The 15,260-nt window shown below is 32.0% G+C and overlaps 1 protein-coding gene across 1 annotated transcript; it reads right to left on the bottom strand.

The window, feature by feature from the left end:
* Positions 1-891: 891 nt before the first annotated feature.
* LOC148605252 (beta-1,3-galactosyltransferase 5-like) lies at positions 892-14,969 on the bottom strand. The gene is made up of 2 exons (XM_088549298.1): positions 14,888-14,969; positions 892-6,024 (listed from the first exon to the last, which is right to left on the bottom strand). The coding sequence occupies exons 1-2, from the start codon at positions 14,905-14,907 to the stop codon at positions 4,929-4,931; spliced, it is 1,116 nt and encodes a 371-aa protein (XP_088405424.1). The 5' UTR covers positions 14,908-14,969; the 3' UTR covers positions 892-4,928.
* Between the last annotated feature and the right edge of the window lie 291 nt (positions 14,970-15,260).

Here is a 15,260-nt window from a genome sequence, read left to right on the forward strand (position 1 = left end):
TTATCAAACAAGTAAACGACGTTGATACAAAGGAAAAAAGACGCACGTTTTCTCACTTCTGTCGATGAAATTAACGTTTCAAGATTTATTTAGCTGATAATAAAGAACATTGGATCTTTTGACAATTCCCGATCGTTTTTGCAATTAGCTAGGTTTAAGAAAATGTTTTGACTGCTGCTGATGGTATGAATTTTTTGTTGTCAAACTTTCTGTAGAAATCTGTTATCCTAAATATAGGAAAACATATCCGGAAAATAGATAACATGCAATAATAAAATTTAACCAGAGTGAAAAATCAAAATTTGAAACTTACATTATAGGAGTAAATATACACGACATTTCAATACCTCCCCTTTTGATGGTGAAGAGAGGTGACCATAGGATTGAGTAATGGTTAATCAATAACTTGGAAGATGATTAATTTTTGCTATTCAAAATATGCTTGGACTTAGACATTTTTGTCACAGCACTTCAAACAGAAGCCGGCAGTTAGGGTCACAATGCAGCACTGTATGTAAATACGCCTTGGAAATGACACACAAACGCCGCATGACACCTTGTCTTCAAAGTTTCAAATGATACATTGGCATACGAACCGCAAACAGTAATATATATAACTTCTTGATTTTGAAAGGTTTACTCACAAGGGGCATAACTTAATCATTGCTTTGCTGCGAAAGCAATGGGAGTTTTTTTTTAAAATAATTTATTTCTATAATATAAATATTTTGAACCATTCCTATTTACCAGAGTTGCTTGCAAAACGGTGTGTTACAGCAAGTATTAACTACTATTTAAAGAAATTTGTCAAAAAACATTGTATTGATACAAATGTTAATTAATCAGAATATAATCATATTACTGTAAATAACTAATAATTCAAACCGTTTAGAATTTATCTTTAGATCTCTACCAATGAGATAAAAAATCACATAAGGAGAGATTGTAAGATTTTATCGGTCGCGTGGATTTTAGGTGGTCGGTTACTAAACTGCAAGCAAACAATATTTTGAATTAGGCTTATTGCATGTTTTTACAATTAGTTGTTTTATCAACTTAACAAGTTTATGCGATGATGACATAACTTTTTGTAGGTCATTGTCGTGAGATGGTATGTCAGTTAAGTGCTAGTAGTCCTGTTTGTGCATTGTTGTAATTTATAATAAGTTTTTTTATTCTTGTTTTAACATTTTTACTAATGTTTAAGGTGTGTTTAATTGTGTACTTTTTTTTCACAGTGGTCAGATTTATAACGGGAGGATAGTGATCACGCCAAAGTACTTTAAACCAGCTGGATTTTTTTATGCCAGTTCAAAGACAAAAATGTCTTGCTTCTGGATGTATTGTTTCGTTTTCAGTTTCCGTTCACGTTTATGTTGCTGGAGTATATAGGAACAACCATTTCACTGTATCACCTTACCTGTGTGTAATATTGTTTTGGGGTTAGCTACAGCCTGCACTATGGTGTGAGAGTTCCTCAACATTCATGCAAGACCGATAGGTTGCATTGAGCTGATACTTATCATCCCGGATGGGATTGTCTTTTTGACGTATTCACCATATTCATTATAGTCATACTACAATATCAAACTAAATATTTTTACTGTTATTCATACTATGACTTTTTACAAGTTTTAGTAAAAACATATTAATTAACGAGTTATTGTTCAAAATCTATTTTGTTATGTTATGTGTTTTTTTTTTGTCGGCGTCATTTCCATTATTTGCATATATCTAATGTTATTTTCATGTACATTGTAATTTGTTAATTATATCTTCCCTGATCTGAAAGATCTGTAGATAAGACTACATTCGACTGAAAATATTCAGAACAGCTTGCCGTGAATATATAACGTTTGTATTAATTATCAATCTTTATAACAATCCGATAGGAGGTGATTCATACATACAAAAACTACATATTTTACTTTCAAAAACTCGTACAGACCAACTGACTACCCAAAATTCGTCATTTGCTTGTTGAACTTCTAAGATAAACATAATATAGACTGTGTATGAAATTGTTCATAGGAATGCCTTCGGGTATAATTTTAAAATATATAAAAATCTACATAACACTCCAACCTTTGAAATTTCATTCGCTACAAAGTATTTTAATTTAGATATTAGCTAGTTAAATACATGCTTTAATCAGCACATTTTAGTTTATCACAACCTAAAGTGACTAAACATTGTTCATAAAATGATATACTTTGATTGGTCAAAATAATTATGCAAACATCCTGCATATCTTATTAACACAAATATGCGATAACAAATAACTTCATATACTGTGCATTACGTTGAAAAAAATATTGGATTGCATAATATCGGTATGTCAATCAGAAATAAGGAACCTACTGGAAAACACGAACAAAACCAGGCATATCAAAATCTTGTTATTTTTTATAGAACAATCATGGAGATTTTGTAGCTGTATCCAAATGTAAAATTAAAATTACACTAATGTTAAACATTTAATTTTTTTTGAAATGACTATATTATGAAAATCAACCTAGAAGTAATTTGACTATACCATCAAAATCAACCTAGAAGTGATTTGACTATATCATCAAAATCAACCTAGATGTAATTTATGATATAACTATATCATGAAAATTAAATTAAGTAACCTACAAAAAACACAATCAGAAAACACAAAAAAGCAAAAAAGCAAAAACAAAAGCAAAACTAAAATAAAGCACCATCAGAAAATATTTAAACAATATTGTATAACTGTTTTTCTTGTACAGGAAAATATATAAAAGAAACATCCTTCACTATTAAGATAGCAGTGATTAAGTGTCAGTCCCTGTAAGAATCAGGCAGTAGGTGAAACATGGTATGGAAACACCCATCATTTAAATAGTTTAAATTGACCATCTACACCATCAGAATCAAAGAAAACAGACACGATTTTCCATATCATGCTGGACCATAGAGTTACAGTTTCATTGAAATGCACTAAAAATGAACATTTCAAGGCAGATAACTGTCAAAAATCTTATTTAATAATGGTCTTTTCAAATAGAGAAAGCATCATTGAGTGATATTACATGGTCAGATTGGTGGGTTTTTGACCTATCAATATCTTAAAAATGCCCATTTTACAAATACTTTGATGGTTATTTCTGTAGTTTATTGGGTTTAAATGCACATATTTTATTTTCAAAAACTGGTACAGACCATCTGACTATCCATAATTCGTCATTTGCATGTTGAACCTCTAAGATAGAAATAATATATACTGTGTATGAAATTGTTTATATGAATCCCTTCTGCTTTCATTTAAAATATATAAAAATCTAAATGACACTCCAACCTTTGAAATTTCATTCGCTACAAAGTATTTTAATTTAGATATTAGCTAGTTAAATACATGCTCTAATCAGCACATTTTAGTTTATCACAACCTAAAGTGACTAAACCTTGTTCATAAAATGATATACTTTGATTGGTCAAAATAATTATGCAAACATCCTGCATATCTTATTAACACAAATATGCGATAACAAATAACTTCATATACTGTGCATTACGTTGCAAAGAATATTGGATTGCATAATATCGATATGTCAATCAGAAATAAGGAACCTACTGGAAAACACGAATAAAACCAGGCATATCAATATCTTGTTATCTTTTATAGAACAACCGTGGAGATTTTGTAGTTGTATCCAAATGTAAAATTAAAATTACACTAATGTTAAACATTTAAATTTAGAAGTTATTTTTAAAATGACTATATTATGAAAATCAACCTAGAACTAATTTGACTATACCATCAAAATCAACCTAGAAGTCATTTGACTAAATCATCAAAATCAACCAAGAAGTAATTTGACTATATCATCAAAATCAACCTAGATGTAATTTATGATATAACTATATCATGAAAATTAAATTAAGTAACCTACAAAAAACACAATCAGAAAACACAAAAAAAGCAAAAAAGCAAAAACAAAAGCAAAACTAAAATAAAGCACCATCAGAAAATATTTAAACAATATTGTATAACTGTTTTTCTTGTACAGGAAAATATATAAAAGAAACATCCTTCGCTATTAAGATAGCAGTGATTAAGTGTCAGTCCCTGTAAGAATCAGGCAGTAGGTGAAACATGGTATGAAAAAAACCATCATTTAAATAGTTTAAATTGACCATCTACACCATCAGAATCAAAGAAAACAGACACGATTTTCCATATCATGCTGGACCATAGAGTTACAGTTTCATTGAAATGCACAGCAAATCAACATTTCAAGGCAAATAACTGTCAAAAACCTTATTTAATAATGGTCTTTTCAAATAGAGAAAGCATCCTTGAGTGGTATTACATTGTCAGATTGGTGGGTTTTTGACCTATCAATATTTTCAAAATGCAAATTTTACAAATACTTTGATGGCTATTTCTGTAGGTTATTGGGTTTAAATGCTTGGATTATGTAATACAATGTCTGTCTTTATTTTCTTCATGTGAGATACATTTTATTTAGCATTCCGAATTGTTAAGAATATTCAAATGTCATTTTAAAAAAAAATCAAGCCTATTGTTTAAAATTAAAAAAAAGACAATAAAAAAATCATCATGATTTTAAGAATGATACAAATTTTGTCTATTCAAAAATAGCATAAATTTTCCATGTGCATATTGTTTATTGCGCGACAAAATTTTAATCACAGCCAATTCTTATAAATTAATTTTAAAACATATTTTTATCTTTAAACATGAGAAAAGTAGCTCTGAATTTAACAGAATAAGGGCGTGTCAATATTTTTTTTATTTATTGAGAACGCTAGAACAATTTAGTGACTAGCTGAATAGATTCACGGTTCACTGCACACTCGCTTAATCATTTTATTCGTCGTCACTTGTGATTAAACTTTTGTCGTTAACTAGTCACAATCAATTAACTAAAAATGCAAGATTAAAAAGAGAAGAAACCTACAATAATTGTTAAGTGATAGTATAGTCGAAATATCACATCGTTTATTTTCGAATGTTTAGGTATCGATGATACAGAACAAGAGGTTTTCCATATTTTCCTCACAACGTCGGGTGATACGTGATGAAGAAGCAGAAATTCTTTATTTTTCAAATTACACACATTTGGAGTCAACTTTGATGTATGAAATATACCGTATAATGAAAAACAACCCAAACCAAGCTTCTTCATAACAAATCCCATATAAACATCTTCTAGACGGAAATAGGGAACAGTTCGTGATTTATGTACAATTTTTTGCACAACATTCATTGATGTTATATAGCCAAAACCACTTGCAAAAGTTGGATATATCCTGTAAGGGTATTCAGAAGTTGACACGTACCATTTTGAAGACAAGTCGCTGACCCTTTTATCTCCAGAATTACATAATCCGCCCATTCGATTTTGCAAGGAATATCTGTTCTTATAAACTCTTCGAATTAGTTCGGGAATGTTTAGATAAACATCATCATCAGCTTTCATAACAAATAACGCTTTTTGACAAAACTTAGTTGCCCATTTGTATCCCATAATAGATTTGTACGTTAAATTGTCATACATATCTAGAAACGAAAACTGAACTATGTCTTTCTGAAATATTGACTCCTTTTTTACTTTAGCATTCACGCTTCCGTTTTGAGAATACCCGAGAACAAAGACGTACCTTATATTTGAGGTATTATTTTGCACTGTTAAAAGCCAAGTACTTCGTATGGTATTTCGTATATTTTCATTTTCTGGTGACGATGGGACAGTGATTAGGACTTGCGGCATATCGAAACCACCATTTACAAAGAATCGGCAAATGTTTGCATTATTAAGCACAATATCCCATGTTTGTTTAAAGCAATCATCACAATTCAATATTGCAGATGTCAGTGAAGGTTTCTGGTCGCAGAATTCAGCGTTCTTGAAAATTAGAAAAAATACAATTGTTAATGTCATTCCGAGACACTTATACTTTAGCATCCATTTGATGCATATTCTACATTGGTAAATGTGACTGCGATACTGTCTTTCCATACTAAATATACACCTAAAAAAATAAAAAAAGATCTCAATGTACGATCAATATGCATGTATCAAAGTATGGTAAATGTTCCAGGGTCACGTCAATATAAATATATGTCAAATATACCATGTTTACCAGATATTTAGAACACAGCGATTTAATGTTCCCTTGGTAAAAACATTTAAATAGTTCACCCATTAAAATAAATTCGGTAATTTCTGTCTCGGACTTTCTCATGAAAAAACGTCATAACACAAATATCACAAAATTAAAAATTTATGTAGAAAATAACAATTAATTATTGAAAAAAAATCTTTATGATCAATAGAATAGCCAATTGGTTATAGTAAATTACCAAAATACAATCACTGGTACCAAGAACGCAATACAAGTTTCGCAAAAAAGGTCCGAACCTGACAGCAGATCGGACACTCTGTTGTCTTGTAAGTATGTGGTGTCCCAAGATGGGAATCTAGGCACACTCACATCTGGTATGGAAAGTGCCTAGACCAATTCAACTAGTACCCAATCACACGTTCAGCCTGCAGACCATCTATTCCAGTACAAAAATTCTGACTGTTGTAAAATTATCAAACCATGTTCCATCACTTTAAACGATATATTTGACTACAACGATGACGAACCACATTGTACCATATCAAAATGAGGTATTAAAAATTGCAAAACATGCAACATTCTTATAACCGACCCTTACTTCTCCAGTTCCCTTACAAACAAAACCTTCCATACAAGAAGTCACGATGACTTAAGTTGCAAATCAACAAACTTAATATATGGATTAGAATGCAACTTATGTGGTTTAATATATGTCGGAGAAACGCAAGAACGATTAAATAAAAGAATGTGCGGTCATCGTTCGGGAATTAACACCACCAAATTCCCGACAGTTTATTAACACTTTAATCAACAAGATCATTCAATCCTGTCCATGAAAGTTCGTATTTTAGAAAAAAAATTATCATCCTACGAACAGTCCCGTTCTAAGTAAAACCTATCGTAGGGAAAGAGATGAGTACTGGATACGCAGACTAGGTACTGCAATACCTTACGGATGCAATAACAACATCAAAAGTATAGGAAACCTTTCAAGCCAATATAACAATAGCACAAATGTGATGAATTTATTTGACAAAAATCCAAGACGGGAAAGGAGTCATGGCCATCGCCACTATACGTCACCTAAGTTACATGATGTCTCCATAGATGGTATCCTTCCTTTCATACAAAAACCTCTTGGACTTCATCACATTAGAACCAAACTTTATTCTATACCTCTCACTCTACTACGCTCCCTTTACAAAACAAGTCTTGACACTTCTGTTGTTGACCCCACCTCATCATTATACCACTTGTTGCCATCATTTTGGATATTGGTTTCCACAGACTCTTTAAACCAGAATGTGTGAAAAGTCAAGATTAAGAAAAACGATCATTTCTTCCACTACCGTTTGTCAACAAAGGTATAGATGCAATTAATTTGGCTAACATCCTCCATCGCAAAAACGTTACTAACAAATTTCCCCCATATTTCGAAGACAAATCCATACCAATTAATTCATATTCCTATACTTCACCCATCGCATCCAAAATTTTCACTTATAAAAGGCTATTGCAGAAACTCGAGATTGAGGACTTCAAGGCTAAACCTCTCCATTCAAATATGGTCCTTCTGGTCACGTCGTCACGGGAGATTTAACCATTATCGAAATGAGAAGACCTATACTTCTACCACTCTCTCCAAAGAAGAGATTGTGGAAAACCATAAATCTGTGCTATCCTCTTTTGGTCTCTCTACCAAGGACGATGATTGTGATTTACTGCCTATATACTGGATTCCTAAACTTCACAAGAATCCATGCAAACAACGTTTCATAGCTGGATCTGCAAATGTACCACCAAACCTCTTTCAAAACTTTTAACTTCTATACTCACAACTGTTAAAGAGGGTCTGCAGTCCTACCACAACACTTGTTACTCCGGTAGTGGTATTAATTCAATGTGGATCCTGAAAAATTCGAAAGATCTTTTGGAGACAATCAGTTCAAGACTATTATCTGAATATAATAGCATTAAAACCTATGATTTTTCAACACTGTATACTTCTATTCCCCATACTCAGTTCCGACTTAAAAACATTATACATCGTTGTTTTTTTTTTCAAAAAAGCTGATACACCTAGATACAAATATATAGTTCTTGGTAGAGATTCCTCTTACTTTGTAAGAAATAATTCCAAATCATCTTCCAAATATACAGAGGAAGATGTTTACAAAATGCTGGAATTTTTAATCGACAACATATTTGTCCAGTGTGGTGGACGTGTTTTTCAACAAACGGTCGGCATTCCAATAAGAACAAATTATGCTCCTTTACTTGCTGGCCTATCCCTTCACTCTTATGAGGCTGACTTTATAGCTGATCTGATCAGAAAGAAAGAATATCGTTTGGCTAGATCCTTCAATCTCAGTTTCCGCTATATAGATGACGTATTATCTCTAAACAATCCTAATTTTGGGGATTTGATACATCGCACCTACCCAAAAGAACTTAAATAAGGTGTACCGGTAGGGTAAGCGTCCTCTGCTTTTCTGGAAACACCCGCCCAGTTGCTCATAAAAAGTCAAGTCCGGGGTAGACAAACGAGGAAAGGAAAACTATGACCCGTTGAATACATCAGTTTTCATGGTGCTGATGGAAACAGCATAACGATCCACGAGTTCATGCTGACGACCATAAAACATCTGTAGTGATGACTTCAATCGTATAGCAACATAACCCTGTTCCAGAAGCCTATTTGTTAGAGTTCTAGCACGATACAAAAAGTCTGCGTAGTTTCGGCAAGCTCTGGCATAACGTATGAGTTGTGATATGAACACGCGTCAACCACACTGGACAAATATGTTATCGATAAAAAATTCCAGCATTTTGTAAACATGTTTTTCTGTATATTTGAAGAATTTTCAATGTTTTTAATGATTTGGAATATCCCATATGCATAGTTCTTAATTAAATTAATTCTGCATTAATATTCAAACTGCAGCATTACATAGAACATTTAAAAAAGTATTTGATTTTACATGATAGTCATAGGATATAGATAGCGACACATCACCTGGGCAAGTCAAATGCAGAAATAAAACTTTGTATTAAATAATCGAATGTGAAGACCTAGCCAACGTGTAGATAAGAGCATCGTATCCTAAATTCATTATTTCAGTATTTAGAGTTAAAATAAATAAATCAATTTTTTCTCACTATGAATAAAAAACTATTTTAAACCATGTGCATTTTTTAAAGTTGACATATTAATATTTGAAAAGCACTTATCACAGAGGTTTAATTTAATTCCTTTGATCTATTTCACCCAACAGCTGCACAAGCAAACAGGATAGCGGCAGTAGTTCAGCAACATTCTGATAAAGGTGAATTTAAAGATATACATGACAGAAAAAATTAATGCTGTAAATTAGTTTAATTCAAAACCAGTATTTGTTCAAGGATAGAAAATAAGAAGAATGCATAATTAACATTAGTAGACAAAAGAGAGAACATTATTATGCTAAAAAATAGGCATTTATAGCAAAGTTATTAAAATATTGATAATGTCAAAAATAAGTTATTTTGGATTATATTTACGCTTTTATGTTGTACCAACAGTTTGGAAACGGAACAGGTTGTCCGGAAAGTGATTTCGTACTTTACATTTTCAGTATAATTAGTAGTTAAAATATGTATAAATTGCAACTTCAAACACATTTTGTAAAGCTTATGTTGCAGATCGAATCGAGAACGTTGTGTTTCTTTTATTATTTTATTCAATAAAGAATATTTAGATTGATTTTATACATCGCATCTACCCAAAAGAACTTGAGATAAAGGATACTACAGACACTGTGAAGTCAGCCTCATATCTTGACCTAAACTTTGAAATCCATGGTAAAGGAAAACTATTGACCAAACTTTACGACAAACGTGATTACTTCTTATTCAGAATTGTCAACTTTCCTTTCATCTGTGGCAACATCCCTTCGGCTCCTGCGTATGGAGTGTTCATATCACAACTCATACGTTATACCAGAGCTTGCCGAAACTACGCAGACTTTTTGTATCGCGCTAGAACTCTAACAAATAGGCTTCTGGAACAGGGTTATGTTGTTACAAGATTGAAATCATCACTACAGAAGTTTTATGGTCGTCAGCATGAACTCGTGGATCGTCATGATGTATCCATCAGCACCATGAAAACTGATGTATTCAACGGGTCATAGTTTTCCTTTCCTCGTTTGCCTACCCCGGACTTGACTTTTTATGAGCAACTGGGCGGGTATTTCCAGAAAAGCAGAGGACGCTTACCCTACCGGTGCACCTGGTCCATACTCCCAGTTTTTAGTGGAGTCCGAGTTGCTCATTTACTTTTGTTACTTCGTATGTATGAATTTTGTTACATTATGTTCTTTGTTGTGTATGTCTGTTTTCCTTGTCTGGTCTTTGTCCCTGGATTACATTCTTTTGATTACAGCTATAGCCTTGGTTCCCTTGATAACTCTTAGATAAACATTGTAATTTTCTACGGTGTCTTATCATCTCTTTATTATTGAAAATGTACCGAAATGCAACCATTTTTAGAGGCAATTGTGTTCTGTGAGTAAATAGTCAACTTTTGTTGGAAAAAGTTTTTTTTTTTACATTTTTTTTAATTCTGTATATGTGACCTTTACATGTTACTTGTTTCCTAACCATGCAATAAATGATTATACTTAAATTACTTATCAGTGTATTGGGGTCGATTGATCTTTGACCCATCCCCAAATTAAAACAAAATAACAGAAAACTTTACCGTTTTTCACTTTGATAAGTACGATATTCAAAAACTACTACTATCCTTTCATTGACAATGAAACAACGTATTTCCTCTAGGTCCATTAAACTCGAAAACTAAAGCACTTTTTGATACCTGTCCGCAGCACTAAAGTGTGTCATTGTCGCCTGTTTCAATTCATTTTGCTGTTCAATCAGACAATTTCGACTGATTTAACATTTACCGTTTAATCAGACGTTTTTGAATGTTGAAACTTATTTTGCGTTTAATCAGACGTTTTCGGATTGACTAAAGCTGATATTGTGTTTAATCAAAACGTTATCAGCTTTTTGGAACATAGAAGTATATCGCTAAATAAATTCCGATTGGGCTTTTTTTACACGAAATGGTCTATGTCGTATTGTGTTTTATTTCCCATTCTATATTTTGTTGCTTACTTAACACAGAAATGTGTATAAACATTTATAAATCATCTTTGAATGAGAAGACACTTTTAATAGCATTGACATGCCGATCGTCGATACAACGTCCTTGGCAACAATGAATAAAAATTTTATGTACAGGTATGCCTAAAAAAACAGGCAGAGGCTCAAAATTGGCGTCATGAATTTCTTAATCCCAAGTATTTTTTGCAGAAATCCTTCTGTTGACCATTGGGAATTTTAAGTTCAAATAATAGTAGTCCAATGTAGATAAATTCAAAATTCGATTATTTTCTACTAAACAGAAAATTTCCCGCCAGAATTTTTACACTATAACCAGACGACAAAAATCAAATATTTCAAGACATACATGTATAGGAGATCCCAACTGTTTTTTTTTATTTGCCCATTGGAGACACATTAGATACTAACATAGATCTTAGTTATGTTCTATGACAGAAAAAGTAGAGGAAAACTTCGCACAAGAATTGTTAAACTACATGTATATTCAGGTGTTTTTGGTCGCATTACAGGATATTAAACGGACACTGACCTACTATGTTACATAATCTATTACAGTGCACGTGGAGATTTCTATAAAAATGCTTTTATAACTAAGACAACCCCGGCAAGTGCCGGGTTTTACCCATAATTTCAGTTTTGTTTAACATTTTAAATGACCTATAATCATGGGTAAATAAATTTTCTCCGTATGAATTGATTGAACGACAATTGCGGCTCAAGGTTTTATAATAAAAGGGACAAATCCAGAAATTTCTAAATGAGTTTTTAAAGGTTATCATTTGCTCATTTTTCTACACTTTACACACAATTTTCAACCGTAAAGACAATTCCGACTCCCGGACCCCTTTTCTTAACCAAACTGGTACGGAAATAGAAAAAAGTTACAGACAAAAAAATTATTATACATGTAACTTATTCTTTTTCCTACACGAAGGAGATACATGATGCAAATGTACATATACTATTTAAGTGTGTTTAGTGCAGGCACATACAGTGTACATATATATGCATGCATACATTCAATGAACTTTGAAATTTTCTGACAGTGCCATATACCTGTAAAAAGTTCCCTTTTTCTGTAACACATGAATATATGTCTTTGTTTGGTATTGAAATATCTTATTTTGATCATTTAAATATAGCTTTCTGTAATTTATTATTTACTGTCCTTGTGTTCAAGCATGCAATGTTTAACTATGATTTTGAAGTCGTTAGTCTTTTCATCACAGTAGAAACATATAAAATCCATGTTAATCCTGCAAAATGATGTGTGGTCATACGTTAAAAACCAAAACGTCTGAGAAAAAAAAAACAATAATATGCACCTATAATGCATCCATAACTATGCAAATTACATTAAATACGGTTCGGTTCATGTGTTTAGTTTTTTTTAACAATAACGTTGTAATGTAATGATTGTCTAACAAATAAGAAGATAACCGAATTTGCGACATTTTTGTGCTCTCAACCACTTTAGACTATTACACCAACCGTATCAAAAGCTACACATTCTCGGCGTAGGTGATTTGATAAAATTATTTAAAATTAATCTTGATATTCTGAAGCATGTTTGTATATTTTGTCTAAATTTCTAAAAAATAGGTGGGTCTAAAATGGCGCAGGTTTCACAAATGTAACAAAATGGTCAATTTTGTTTTAAAATCTAGCTATTTTTGCAAACCCTTGGTTTTTGTATTTCGTTCATTTGTCATTATTCAAGTAGAATTAAGTAAACTGAAATTGCAATACGGTTATTTTGTTCAATGAGTCCTATTCGTGGCGTTTTATTTCTATATTTCGAAATATAACTTAGTAGGGGGTTAAAAGTACCCTTAAGTGTATCTAGTCCTTTAAAATAACAAAATGAATTAATATGAAAATTTATTATTATAATTATGTGAATGTGTTATGTGAATTATGAGAATACTTTATATGCATATTTCAGTAATGAATCTTAGCAATTCAACAAATCTCTTCAATGTACGAATGCTTTTAATTAGGGAAAAACCCCTCAATAACGCTTTGCCTTGCTGTTTTTCAACTAATGTTAGATTACTTCCATCAATGAATTAATACAAATTTCGATCTTAATAATTGCTATATACAGTTTTATGACACCGGACAGTGTATCGTAAATTTCAAGATATTATACTTCCATGGTTGAATCGTCTGTGTCTAGCTGCACAGGTAAAGATCAAAGTATTATCCAATTACGTAAACTTGTCCAGTGACAGCTGTGGCGGTAATCCTGATTTATGACTTGCATGGCCTACAGATAGCAAAACTTGCCGTTTGTACTGTTTTAATTTGCGGACAATGCGCACACATAATCATTTAAAATCAGGGCAATGGGAAGGCCGTCAGCATATGACCCGTCATACTCGTTCAATGTATAGGAGTCTGGCGGAAACATTTAACTGATATTCAAATTCTTCTTCATGATAATTTGTTGACTTATACATTAAGTCATACACCTCTATGCAAAACAGATTCACAGATATTATGGAGATAGAAATAAATGTGTTTATATGTATTATAGTCTACCCTGGCAGGTCTATAAATTTATTTAATGTTGTGCCAGGACTTGCTCTGAAATATGTGAACAAACATGCATTAAATTTAAGGGTGTTTAAATATTAAATAGAAAAAAAACATGAGTAAGCGTTTCCATTTATTGAAGTTTTGTTATCATTTCTGGGCTTTTTTCAATTTTAAACATAAAAAAGTAAAAACAAATATTGTAGGGGACAAAGAACACAACTTCCTTATGGGTCTGCTTATGGCAATTATCGCTTATTAGGTCTTGTGTTACAATGATATTGGCTATAGTTAGTAAGAGTACAAGCATTCTTAAGTAACTATATCACAGGTGTAGTCAGTCGATAACATGGTTAAAAGCGACATTTTGTTTATGTCTAAAACGTTTGTCCTTTTTGTGAATAAATAATAAAAAAATGAAATTTCCATGAACATTACACCAAAATGATATATTTTTATACGTTATCATGTTGGTATTCCCATTTGAACTCTGGATATTGTTTGTTTGCATTTTTTTGTATAGATAAAGTTTTTCTTAAGTCTCAGCGAGTGAACGATTTCACCAGAATATGTCTATGTCTTAAACGCGATGTCCTTGATTTTACTACTAATTTTTTTTAATAATTTTTGTAGCTTAGAAGCAACGTCATTTCTACTCACATCTGTGAAAACAGATAAAATAATGGTATAAAGTTATCTTAGCTAAGTGCCTTGCATCAATATAATTAGCACTTATAATTAGATGAAATTATATTGAGGTACATGATAGATACTGCACAAATACTTAAACATATTGTTATAAGTGTTTCTGATTTTTTTTCATACTTTGAAAGACGGTGACTTTCCATACTTTCGGTGACGGTAACTTTACAATCAGGTAATAATGATTGTTTGGGTCATTATTGGGAACAACTAATACAATAAGATCTTTACTATAAAACAAAACTTCTAAAAATGATACGTTTGCACATTGTGGACTTTATGCTGTCACATGGATATCTAACAACAGATCTATTGCAAAATATAGAAGCATGCTAACACATATATAAAGTATCCAACTGACCTGCCAAAATTATGGAACATCTTCTCCTTTTTATGCTTCAAGTAAGGTTGTCGGCATATTTGCCTTTCTGAACGTTGACCGTTCGAAATCAGAAGGAGCGTTTTAGATATGGACACAATGTATTTTAAATCATGTGATCGAAGGAAAATATTACCACCCGCGAATATGGTCATGTACAATTATTAGTACTTACATAAATTGTGAAAGTACTATTGTTCATGTGGTACCAATTTTGGTGATTTTCGTGGTTAGGCGAAATTTGGTTTCAAAAAAGGGAGATTTCCATTGGAGTGTATACTGAAAACCACAAAACCACGAATTCAATAATTTTCGAACTCGAATTTGTTCTCTAATCCACAAAAATTTGGATCTA

Source organism: Perna viridis, chromosome 10 (genome assembly GCF_037379345.1).
Source record: "Perna viridis isolate PV_CMFRI_1.1 ecotype Kerala chromosome 10, ASM3737934v1, whole genome shotgun sequence".
In the NCBI taxonomy this organism is placed as follows: Eukaryota; Metazoa; Mollusca; class Bivalvia; order Mytilida; family Mytilidae; genus Perna; species Perna viridis.